Below are 13,094 nucleotides of genomic sequence, written 5' to 3'. Positions count from 1 at the left end.
TGTCATACGGAACAGTTAAGTGCTATCGCTGCGGCAGAACAACACACGACCATAATGATTGCTGGTTCAAGGACAAAGTGTGCAGACAGTGTGGAAAAGTAGGACACATAGCAAGAGTCTGCAGGTCGGGAAAGAAAACCAGCAGCAAGAAATCTCCACAGGAGAATACAAGAAGGTACATAAGGTGACGGAGAGTAGTTCAGACGAACAGAAGAGTGATACAGACTCCGGAAGCAAGGAGCTGGGTTGTCTGAAACTACATAATGTTATCAAAACAGAGGATCACCAAACTATCTGGGTCACACTCAAGATAGATGGCGTCCAAGTGAAAATGGAATTGGACACAGGATCAGCCCTAACAGTCATAAACCGAAGGGGCTACAAGCGGCTATTCTCACATATACCCTTGAGAGATACAAAGATTGTCTTGAAGATGTACACGGGGCAAAAAGTCTACCCCAAAGGAAAAATAAGGGCGAACGTTATATATAACGGCAAGGAAACACCAAAAATGGACCTATATGTATTGCCAGATGGAGGACCACCACTACTAGGACGTGAATGGATCCGGAAGATACAGCTAGATTGGCATTCCATACAAGCACTGACTGTAGATGCCAAAAAGGATGACGACATCACACCTGGACGACTGTCAAAAATGCTAACTGACGCACAAGAAGTGTTCCAGAAGGGACTCGGAACACTAAAAGGCATAACAGCGACGATCAAAATAGAGGAAAATGCAAGCCCAAAGTTTTTTAAGGCCAGACTGGTAACTTATGCGATCCGCCCAGCCGTCGAAGCAGAGCTGGAAGGTTTGGAACGTTCAGGAGTACTGTCCAAAGTGGACTGGAGCGAGTGGGCTACACCCATCGTTCCTGTAATGAAGAGGTCGTTGAGTAATACGCCTGGGGAACCAAAGAAGGTTCGCATCTGTGGGGACTTTAAGGTGACAGTGAACCCAGTCCTTCACACTGTACAATATCCGCTTCCGCGGATTGAAGATATTTTCGCCTCGCTATCTGGAGGGAAACGCTTCACTAAGATTGATCTGGCCCAGGCGTACCTGCAAATGGAGGTAGAAGAAGCCTCGAAACAGTACCTCACGATCAACACTCATAAAGGTCTCTACCAATACAACCGGCTGGTGTTCGGGGTAGCATCAGCTCTGGCTATTTGGCAAAGGGCAATGGAACAAGTCCTGCAAGGGATTCCAGGGACCCAGTGTTATTTGGACGACATCCTGGTCACGGGCGAGAATGACAGTGATCACCTCGCCAACCTGGAGCAGCTGCTCACTAGATTGAAGGAATATGGGCTCCGAGCTAATCGCCACAAATGCGAGTTTTTCCAGAAGCAGATCTCGTATTGTGGCCACGTTATTGATAAAGAGGGGTTACATAAGTCCCCTGAAAAGATTGAGGCAGTAGTCAAGGCTCCAGCACCGGAAAATGTGTCACAACTGAGGTCATTCCTCGGGCTGGTGAACTACTACCATAAGTTCTTGCCGAATTTCTACCGTACTACACCCACTGAACACCCTACTGCAAACGGGGGTACCATGGAAGTGGAGTGACGAATGTAAACGAGCTTTCCAGAAGAGCAAAGCATTGATCACTTGAAGAGGTGTTGGCTCATTTCAACCCAGCACTACCAATTCGGTTGGCATGTGATGCATCACCCTATGGCATTGGAGCGGTGCTGTCGCACAAATTCCCGGACGGCTCGGAGAGGCCAGTAGCCTTTGCGTCTCGGTCACTAACCTCAGCCGAGCGTAACTACGCCCAGATTGACAGGGAGGCCCTCAGCCTAGTGTGGGGAGTGAAAAAGTTCAATCACTATCTGCACGGGCAGAAGTTCACCTTGCTGACTGACCACCAACCACTTGTCTCCATCTTTAATCCAAAGAAGGGTGTTCCGGTGATGACTGCGCAACAGCTACAAAGATGGTCCCTTTTTCTAGGGGCGCACCAATATGAAATCGAGTATAAGGGCACGAAACAGCATGGAAACGCTGATGGGCTATCTCGCCTGCCACTGCCTACTGCGGAGGAAGCACCAGCAGTGGGTCCTGTCGAAATATTTCATTCGACTATAATTGAATGCTTGCCAGTAACTAACGCTGGTATAGAGAAGGAGACCCGAAATGACCCGACACTGTCTCGGGTATATGATTTGACGGTGAAGGGATGGCCAGCACATGGCGACTCACTGTTGCCAGCATTCTCATCCAGAAGAGAACAGCTGTCAGTATGCCAGGGGACCTTGATGTGTGGGTCCCGAGTGGTAATTCCACCCAAGTTAAGGGAGAGAGTGCTCAATGAGCTTCACGAAGGTCATCTGGGAGGGGTGAAAATGAAAAGCTTTGCTAGGGCTTATGTGTGGTGGCCGGGGATCGATCAGCAAATCGAGGACCTGACAAAGAGCTGCTCACGATGCCAGAAGGTCCAAAATGCACCACCACATGCCCCTCTACACCCATGGGAGTGGCCCTCATCTCCATGGCAACGGGTGCATATTGATTTTGCTGGTCCATTCATGGACTCAATGTTTTTAATAGCTGTGGATGCGCACTCGAAATGGCCTGAGGTGATCAAAATGTCCTCCACCACCACGGAGAAAACTATTGCAGTCCTACGGACCATTTTTACCAGGAACGGCTTGACAGAGCAGATTTGCTCTGATAACGGACCACAGTTTGTGTCCGAAGAGTTTCGAAGATTTATGAAAAGGAATGGGGTAAGGCATTACACATCCGCCCCGTATCATCCAGCCACAAATGGATTGGCTGAGAGGTTCGTACAAACCTTTAAAAAAAGCAGTAAAGGCCATGTGCGATGACGACATTCCACTGCAGCATAAGGAGGACAATTTCCTGTTAGCCTACAGAAATGCGACACATGCAGTCACCAACCAGGCCCCGGCCATGATGTTCTTTAACCGAAGGTTGAGATCTCGTCTGGATTTGCTCAGACCAAATGTACGAAGAGATGTTGAGAGTAAGCAATTCCAGCACATCAATGAGAAGCCGACAAGGAGCTTCAATGTAGGGCAACCAGTCTTGGCCCGCGACTACCCCAACAGAGAAATGGCAACCAGGAACGATATGCACACGGCAGGGGCCACTAATGTACACAGTGGACGTTGGGGAGAGCATCGTGAGACGCCATGCTGACCAGATCCTAGAGTCACAGGAACGAGTCAACCCCATGCCTCGCCCATACGTACCTGGTGATGAACCCGACGTACAGGTAGCATCTACCCCAGAAACAGTAGCATCGGAAGCTGATGAACCAACCGACGACAGGGGGTCAGAATCGCCTCCGCACCAAGAGCGAGACACTTGGGAAAGGCGTTATCCAGAAAGAATCAGGAAGCCTCCCCAAAGACTGAAGTTATAAATAGACTATTTTCAGCTAATGTTGCATGTTAAAAGTGTTAATTGTAATTAGTTTGATATTTAATTGTTAAATGAGTGTAATGGTACTGTTAATCTAAAAGGGGAGGAATTGTAATGTATGTACCTTTAAGGGGGGAACTACTTTTTACAGCTCCTGTATCCTGTAGTACCGGCAGTGACCACACCTGTATATAAACCCTGAGTAGTGATCTGTACAGTCAGTTGCAGTTTGAACCACGTTGAGTAAACACCTGTTGTACCGTTCTCTGCAGTCCTTTTCTTATTATTACACGGACGTAACAAATTCAGTCTCCTCTCCCAGTGTCTATAATTCAGTCTCCTCTCCCAGTGTCTCTATAATTCAGTCTCCTCTCCCAGGGCTGGATTTTCAGTGTGCTGTGAGGCGGGCTTTTAGGCATGCGGGGGGCAAAAATCCCGAATTTGGGGGTCCTGACACCATCCCGCCCAAAACCCGCCTCCACGTAATTTTCAAAGGAGGCGGGTACCCGCCCCGCACTGGGACCCGCTGACCCGAGGCGGGAAAGGGATTAGTGCCAATTAACTGCCTGTTAACAGGTAGTTAACAGGCAGTTTTTAGCCTAATCCCTATTTTGAGGGGTGTCGTGTGGGATTCCCGACGGCTCCAAACCACGCCAGGTTAGAGCAGGCGGGCCGTCGGGTTGAAGGACTTGGAGGGGTCGCGATGTCGGTGTTCAGGTGAGTGATGGGTGCATGAGTGCAAAGGTAAGTGTGTTTGGTGTGTCTAAAGTGTGTAAAGAAGTTTAAATTGCCTGTACTTACCTTAACAGCCTTTCTTCCTCTAGGCGTCGGGAGTCCATCACTCAGCCGGCACAGAAAGCAGAACGACTGCAATTTGTCAAAGGTGACAGCCTTCAGCTTTCAGTGCCGGTGAGAGTTCTGAGTCTGTGTAGAAGGACTCAGGTTAGAAGTCAGACTGTCAGTGCTTGACAGCTTCAAACAGCTGTGAAACACTGATATTTCATCTGTCAGCATGTGCTGATAGATGAAATTTCAGTCTGTGACGTCACCTGTTGCCGGGTGGCCCTTAATTGGCCTGGTGAGCCCGCTGGGCGGGCTCAACAAAGTCAATCAAGGGAAAATCGCATGGATTGGCCAGACGTCGATGGAGGCGGGACTAAAACCCAAAAGTTGTAATCCCGCCTCCTTCCCGACTGCTGAATGAAAATCCAGCCCCCAGTGTCTATAATTCAGTCTCCTCTCCCAGTCTCCCTATGATTCAGTCTCCTCTCCCAGTCTCCCTATGATTCAGTCTCCTCTCCCAGTCTCCCTATAATTCAGTCTCCTCTCCCAGTCTCCCTATGATTCAGTCTCCTCTCCCAGTCTCCCTATAATTCAGTCTCCTCTCCCAGTCTCCCTATGATTCAGTCTCCTCTCCCAGTCTCCCTATGATTCAGTCTCCTCTCCCAGTCTCCCTATGATTCAGTCTCCTCTCCCAGTCTCCCTATGATTCAGTCTCCTCTCCCAGTCTCCCTATGATTCAGTCTCCTCTCCCAGTCTCCCTATGATTCAGTCTCCTCTCCCAGTCTCCCTATGATTCAGTCTCCTCTCCCAGTCTCCCTATGATTCAGTCTCCTCTCCCAGTCTCCCTATGATTCAGTCTCCTCTCCCAGTCTCCCTATGATTCAGTCTCCTCTCCCAGTCTCCCTATGATTCAGTCTCCTCTTCCAGTCTCCCTATAATTCAGGCTCCTCTCCCAGTCCCTATAATTCAGTCTCCTCTCCCAGTCTCCCTATAATTCAGGCTCCTCTCCCAGTCTCCCTATGATTCAGTCTCCTCTCCCAGTCTCCCTATAATTCAGTCTCCTCTCCCAGTCTCCCTATGATTCAGTCTCCTCTCCCAGTCTCCCTATGATTCAGTCTCCTCTCCCAGTCTCTATAATTCAGTCTCCTCTCCCAGTCTCCCTATGATTCAGTCTCCTCTCCCAGTCTCTCTAATTCAGTCTCCTCTCCCAGTCTCTATAATTCAGTCTCCTCTCCCAGTCTCCCTATAATTCAGTCTCCTCTCCCAGTCTCCCTATAATTCAGTCTCCTCTCCCAGTCTCCCTATAATTCAGTCTCCTCTCCCAGTCTCCCTATAATTCAGGCTCCTCTCCCAGTCTCCCTATAATTCAGGCTCCTCTCCCAGTCTCCCTATAATTCAGGCTCCTCTCCCAGTCTCCCTATAATTCAGTCTCCTCTCCCAATCTCCCTATAATTCAGTCTCCTCTCCCAATCCCTATAATTCAGTCTCCTCTCCCAGTCTCTATAATTCAGTCTCCTCTCCCAGTCTCCCTATAATTCAGTCTCCTCTCCCAGTCTCCCTATAATTCAGGCTCCTCTCCCAGTCTCCCTATGATTCAGTCTCCTCTCCCAGTCTCCCTATAATTCAGTCTCCTCTCCCAGTCTCCCTATGATTCAGTCTCCTCTCCCAGTCTCCCTATGATTCAGTCTCCTCTCCCAGTCTCTATAATTCAGTCTCCTCTCCCAGTCTCCCTATGATTCAGTCTCCTCTCCCAGTCTCCCTATAATTCAGTCTCCTCTCCCAGTCTCTATAATTCAGTCTCCTCTCCCAGTCTCCCTATAATTCAGTCTCCTCTCCCAGTCTCCCTATAATTCAGTCTCCTCTCCCAGTCTCCCTATAATTCAGTCTCCTCTCCCAGTCTCCCTATAATTCAGTCTCCTCTCCCAATGTCCCTATAATTCAGTCTCCTCTCCCAATGTCCCTATAATTCAGTCTCCTCTCCGAGTTCCTATAATTCAGTCTCCTCCCTCAGTCTCTATAATTCAGTCTCCTCTCCCAGTCTCTATAATTCAGTCTCCTCTCCCAGTCTCCCTATAATTCAGTCTCCTCTCCCAATGTCCCTATAATTCAGTCTCCTCTCCGAGTTCCTATAATTCAGTCTCCTCCCTCAGTCTCTATAATTCAGTCTCCCTATAATTCAGTCTCCCTATAATCCAGTCTCCCTATAATGCGAGGCATGTGATGGCGCTCATGTGCCTCTCGTCAGTTACAGTATGGCAGACCACGTGGGAAGTCCTGATCAGATATTTTCACTTTGCACCGACCCTCCTCCTCCCTCCCCACCCTGCTCCTGTGGGCCGGGCCCTGTCCACCGCGGGGGAGTCTCTGCTCCCCCTACCCGGGGCTCCGGGAGCCGCGGCTTCTGGGCGAGCTGTGAACAAGGCTTTCAGATGCGACACTCAATGCGGAAGTAAAGAGAAAGGGAAGAACACACATTCACCAGGAAGGATCCCCGGGGGGGGGGGGGGGGGAAGAGCTTTTAGGCCATGTTTCTGTTCATTTCAACAGGATAAATGCAGGGAGAGCCGCTCTCATTCCCAATATTAGAGAGGGAGCGATCTTTATACAAACTCCTTATAACATAAAAACACATTGGGAGCCGTTTCATTTTTCTTGCACGTGTCCAAAGCAAATATCACCCCCGCCCTGCCATAGTATATACAAGTTTAAACTCCAATATGATGCAAATGTATTTAGTTATAAGAGGTTAAGAAATAAAATTAAATTGCACCGATTAAAAGATTGAACTATTCTCTCCCAGATCAAAAACACTGGCTGTTTGGTTCTGGGACGGGGGGTCAGTTTCAGTAGCTTCCAATCGATCAATGCAATTTAATAAATAAAAGAAAAGGAAGAAAAGTTGCAAAGTTTTGCGTTGAAAGAAGTTGCAATGGGTGGAAAGCGGGTTGGGGGGATACTCACAGAATAAGCGCCGCCGGGTCCCATGGTCCGGAAGACCGGAGACTGCTGCTGAAGATTCAGGGGCATCCTGACGGCTTGTCCTGGCATGGGATTCATTGGGTTCACCCCCAAGTTGGGATTCATAGGGCTACCTGGGTTCATGGGGTATCCTCCGCCTACTCTTGTCGCCATTTTTCCTAAAGTGTGCACATATATATATAGATATATATATACACTCAAACACACACAAAACAAAAGACTTAATCTCACTCAGATCTACCAACTCTTGGCTCAGTTGTCACTTCGTGCAAATCACTCCTCCAATTGATGTCCACAAGGCTCAGGGAAGCTGTAGTTTGTTTTTTGTGTTGATCTGCTCCACAAGTATCCTACTGGCTGCATTGGGCTTTTAAAAAAAAATCAGCATTTAACAACAGGCACAAAGGTGGCAATGTTTGGTGTCATCATTACCCATGGATCTGCTGGGGAGCGGTAAGCCCCTCGTTCCGCTGGCACTAACACATTTTCGAAAGTGCCTTAAACCAACAACCGTCCGGAGATAAAGATCAGAGTGTTTTTGCCAGAACTCTTGTTTGCGAAGAGCTAGCTGCGCCTCCCGCCCACTTCTGTGGCTTTGGCAGATGGGTGGGGATTGCACAAGTAGGTTAGCAAGGAAATCTCAGGCTGCGCGCCCTCTGTCTACAGTCAGCAGGAGCACTTAACCAGATCTAAACTGTGCAGTGAGCAGAGACTCTCCACACATCGCCAGGTAAAATGAGCTCCACCCTCAGCAGGAGCTCTGTCAGACTGAACCCTCTGCCTTGGAAACCAGGCAAACCCAACACAAATTTCCTCATACAGAAAAAGCCAAAACTAACTGCGGACGTTGGAAATCTAAAATAAAAAAAAACAGAAAATGCTGGAAATACTCAGCCGGTCAAGGCAGCATCTGTGGTGCGAGAAACAGAGTTAAAGGTTCAGGTCTTTGGTCAGAACTGGAAAAAGTTAGAGATGTAACAGATTTTTAAGCAAATACAGAGGCAGGGAAAGGGGATAGGAGCAAAGTCTGTGATAGGGTGGAAGGCAGGAGAGATTAAATGGCAAAAGGGATGATGGTGCAAGGCGAAAGGAGATGATAATGAGACAAGTAAAGAAACAGAAGATGGGTCTAGAGGAGCTGTAAATGGGAATATCAGAATCATCAGCAACAGCTGCGGTCGGAAAAAATGGGAGCAGAGGTTATGGTCTGAAATTGTTGAACTCAATGTTGAGTCCAGAAGGCTGTAAAGTGCCTAATTTAAAGTGTCACAGGGCTCTGTGCTGGGGCCTCAACTAGTTACAATCTATATTAATGACTTGGATGAAGGGACCGAGTGTAATGTAGCCAAATTTGCTGATGATACAAAGATAGGTGGGAAAGCGAGTGCAAAGGGATATAGACAGGTTAAGTGAGTGAGCAAAAATTTGGCAGATGGAGTATAATGTGGGAAAATGTGAGGTTATCCACTTTGGTAGGATAAATAAAAAAGCAAATTATTATTTAAATGGAGAGAGACTACAAAATGCTGTGGTACAGAGGGATCTGGGGGTCCTTGTATATGAAACACAAAAAGTTAGCATGCAGGTACAGCAAGTAATTAGGAAGGCAAATGGAATGTTGGCCTTTATTTCAAGGGGGATGGAGTATAAAAGTAGGGAAGTCTTGCTGCAACTTTACAGGGCGCTGGTGAGACCACATCTGGAGTACTGCGTACAGTTTTGGTCCCCTTATTTAAGGAGGGACATACTTGCATTGGAGGCAGTTCAGAGAAGGTTCACTAGATTGATTCCTGAGATGAAGGGGTTGACGTATGATGAAAGGTTGAGCAGGTTGGGCCGATACTCATTGGAGTTTAGAAGAATGAGAGGTGATCTTATTGAAACATATAAGATACTGAGGAGGCTTAACAGGGTAGATGCAGGGAGGATGTTTCTCCTCATGGGGGAATCTAGAACTAGGGGGCATAGTTTCTGAATAAGGGGTCACCCATTTAAAACGGAGATGAGGAGGAATTTCTTCTCTCAGAGGATCGTGAATCTTGGGAATTCTCTACCCGAGAGAGCTGTGGAAGCGGAATCATTGAATATATTCAAGGCGGAGATAGACAGATATTTGAGTTACAGGAGAGTCGAGGGTTATGGGGAACAGGCAGGGAAGTGGAGTTGAGGCCAAGATCAGATCAGCCATGATCTTATTGAATGGCGGAGCAGGCTCGAGGGGCCAAATGGCCTACTCCTGCTCCTATTTCTTATGTTCCTCAAGCTTATGTTAGGCTTCATTGGAACAGTGTAGGAGGCCGAGGTCAGAGTGGGAGTGGGGCGGAGAATTAAAATGACAGGCGACCGGAAGCTCAGGGTCACGCTTGCGGACCGAATGGAGGTGTTCCGCAAAACGGTCACCCAACCTGCGTTTGGTCTCCCCAATGTAGAGGAGACCACATCGTGAGCAGCGAATACAGTATACTAAATTGTAAGAGGTACAAGTAAATCGCTGTTCACCTGGAAGGAGTGTTTGGGGCCCTGGACAGTGGGAAGGGAGGAGGTAAAAGGGCAGGTGTTGCATCTCCTGCGCTTACATGGGAAGGTGCCGGGCGAAGGGGAAGTGGTGTTGGGGATGATTGAGGAGTGGATCAGGGTGTTGCAGAGGCAATGGTCCCTTCGGAATGCTGAAAGTGGAGGAGATGGGAAGATGTGTTTGGTGGCGGCATCACGCTGGAGGTGGCGGAAATGGCAGAGGATGATCCATTGAATGTGGAGGCTGGTGGGGTGGAAGGTGAGGACAAGGGGAACCCTATCATGGTTCTGGGAGGCAGGGGAAGGGGTGAGAGCAGAAGTGTGGGAAATGGAACAGACATGGTTGAGGGCCGTGCCAACCATGGTAGAGGGGAATCCTTGGTTGAGGAAAAAGGAAAACATGTCGGAAGCACTGTTATGGAATGTGGCATCGTCAGAACAGATGCGGCGGAGACCGAGAAACTGGGAGAATGGAATAGAGTCCTTAGAGGAAGCGGGGTGGGAGGAAGTGTAGTCAAGGTAACTGTGGGAGTTCGTGGGTTTATATTGGATATTGGTCGATAGCCTATCCCCAGAAATGGAGACAGAGAAATCGAGGAAGGGATGGGAAGATTCAGAGATGGGCCATGTGAAGGCGAGGGAAGGGTGGAAATTGGAGGCAAAGCTGATGACATTTTCCAATTCGGGGTGAGAGCAGGAAACAGCCATTAAACCTGCTGACAAGTGTGGCACTGTTGTTGTTTGGGGAACCGATCTTTACCTAATGGCGGCTAAATGGCAACTCTCAACACCTCCCCCTACCTCCCCCTAGACCATGACCCCACCACCGAACATCAAGCCATTGTTTTCACGAAGTCACTGAGCTCATTGTAATGTATGTACCTTTAAGGGGGAGAACCACTTTTTACAGCTCATGTATACTGTAGTACCGGCAGTGACCACACCTGTATATAGCATTGAGTAGTAATCTGTACAGTTCAGTTGCAGTCTGAGCCACGTTGAGTAAACACCGTTTGTACCGTTCTCCGCAGTCTGTGTCTGATTATACACGGACATAACAGTGGCAACGAGGCAGATTCGAACCTACCTGCAACTCTGCATCACCTCCCAGGGATTCGCTCCTGGAGAACAGTGGAAGAAGGTCGAGTCCAGAAGCACGGGCGTCGACCTGGGGCAACCGCCCAGTCATCCAGCGGCGATTTGAGCATCGCAGGGGAGGCTGTCGAGAGCCAGGCTTGGCTTTCCAGTCACGGTGGTCCAGCGAAATGGGCTGGCAACAGGTACTGCGCAGACCCTTCCCGGACAGTGGCGGGCTAGAGCCCGACCGAGCGGCACAGAAAAAGGCCGAGCAGCATCGACGGGGGAGAGAGAGAGGGCAGAGCACACAGGGCGCAGCCGGTGTTCAGGACCGAGCGGCGTCAATGGGGGAGAGAGACGAGAGAGAGCAGAGCGCAGCCGGTGTTCAAGGGCCGAGCAGCGTCAACGGGGGAGAGAGGCGCACAGGAAAACGCGAGGCGCTGCCATTGCCACGAGACCGCAGAGAGCGGCGTTGGCAGCAGCGCAGGAGCAGCGCGTGAAACCCACAGGGTGACGCCATTTGCCATGAGGACCGCCGAGAGCGGCGTTGGCAGCAGCGTGGGAGACGCCATTTTAAGCGGCAGCGGGGAAGAAAGGAAAGTGCGGGAGACGCCATTTTAAGCCAGTCTAACCACACCCAAAAATGCCGAAGAGTGGCAGTATCACAGCGTTCGACAATGAAGTCGAAGATTGGACGACATATGTCGAACGCATAGAAGTATAGTGCAAGGCGAATGAAGTGCCAGATGACAAGAAAGCGCTGGTATTGTTGAATTCAATGGGTGCAAAAATGTATGGCTTACTACGAAACCTAGTAACCCCAGAGAAGCCAGTAGAAAAGGATTTTGAAAAGATAGTGTCAATCCTACAGGATCACTTAAACCCCACACCGCTGCTGATAGCAGAATGATTTAAGTTTCACAAAAGGAACCAGCATAAAGATGAAAGTAATGCTGAGTATTTAACGGAACTGCGCAAGCTATCGAAACACTGCCAGTTTGGAACGGGACTAGCAGATACTTTAAGGGGCAAGTTTGTGTGTGGGCTTCAAAGTGAAGGAACCCAGAAACGGCTTTTATCTGAAAAGGACCTTACGCTGGAAAAGGCTTTCAGCATTGCGGTATCATATGAAGCAGCAGCACGGGGTGCTGCAGAGATACAACAGAGACAGCAAGAATATGGCACAAACGAAATGTCATATGGAACAGAGAAGTGCTATCGCTGCGGCAGAACAACACACGACCAGAATGATTGCTGGTTCATAGACAAAGTGTGCAGACAGTGTGGAAAAGTAGGACACATAGCACGAGTCTGCAGGTCGGGAAAGAAAACCAGCAATAAAAAACTGACCAAAGGAAAGTACAAGAAGGTACATAAGATAACGGAGAATAGTTCAGACGAACAAAAGAGTGATAACGACTCCGAAAGCAGGGAACTGAGTTGTCTGAAACTATATAATGTGATCACAACAGAGGATCACCGAACCATTTGGGTCACTCTCAAGATAGCAGGAGTCCAGGTAAAGATGGAATTGGACACAGGATCAGCCCTAACAGTCATAAACCGACGGGACTACGAGCGGCTATTCTCACACATACCCTTGAGAGACACAAAAATTATTTTGAAGATGTACACGGGGCAAAAAGTCTACCCCAAAGGAAAAATAAGGGTGACCGTTATATATAACGGTAAGGAAACACCAAAACTAGACCTGTATGTATTGCAAGATGGAGGACCACCATTACTGGGACGTGAATGGATCTGGAAAATACAACTGGATTGGCATTCCATACAGGCACTGACTGTGGCTGACAAAAAGGATGACGACGTCACACCTGGACGACTGTCAAAGATCCTAACTGACACAAAAGAAGTGTTCCAGCAAGGACTCGGAACACTAAAAGGCATGACAGCGACGATTAAAATTGAAGAAAACGCAAGTCCAAAATTTTTTACGGCCAGACCGGTACCTTATGCGATCCGCCCAGCCGTCGAAGCAGAGCTGGAGAGTCTGGAACGTTCAGGTGTACTGTCCAAGGTAGACTGGAGCGAGTGGGCTACACCCATCATCCCTGTGATGAAAAAGTCGTTGAGCAGCACGCCTGGGGAACCAAGGAAGGTTCGCATCTGTGGGGACTTTAAGGTAACAGTGAACCCGGTCCTTCACACCGTACAATATCCACTTCCGCGGATTGAAGATATTTTTGCCTCACTATCTGGAGGGAAACGCTTCACTAAGATTGATCTGGCCCAGGCGTATCTGCAAATGGAGGTAGAAGAAGCATCAAAAAAATACCTCACAATCAACACCCATAAAGGTCTCTACCAATACAACCGGCTG

General features: G+C 48.7%; 1 protein-coding gene across 1 annotated transcript in view; it reads right to left on the bottom strand.

Moving 5' to 3' along the window:
* LOC147101114 (SWI/SNF-related matrix-associated actin-dependent regulator of chromatin subfamily D member 2-like) overlaps nucleotides 1-7,790 on the bottom strand; it is a 53,920-nt gene extending 46,130 nt beyond the window's left edge. The window contains exon 1 of the mRNA XM_085966300.1: nucleotides 7,145-7,790. Coding sequence (XP_085822426.1) covers nucleotides 7,145-7,315 — 171 coding nt within the window. The 5' untranslated portion in view covers nucleotides 7,316-7,790. The remainder of the gene's footprint in view (nucleotides 1-7,144) is intronic.
* Between the last annotated feature and the right edge of the window lie 5,304 nt (nucleotides 7,791-13,094).

The sequence above is a fragment of the Somniosus microcephalus genome, chromosome 24, assembly GCF_052327205.1.
Source record: "Somniosus microcephalus isolate GS21.2 chromosome 24, FLI_Smic_1.0, whole genome shotgun sequence".
NCBI classification, from domain to species: Eukaryota; Metazoa; Chordata; class Chondrichthyes; order Squaliformes; family Somniosidae; genus Somniosus; species Somniosus microcephalus.
The sequence above is the reverse complement of the archived record's forward strand: the minus strand, read 5'-3'. Positions and strand labels throughout refer to the sequence as shown.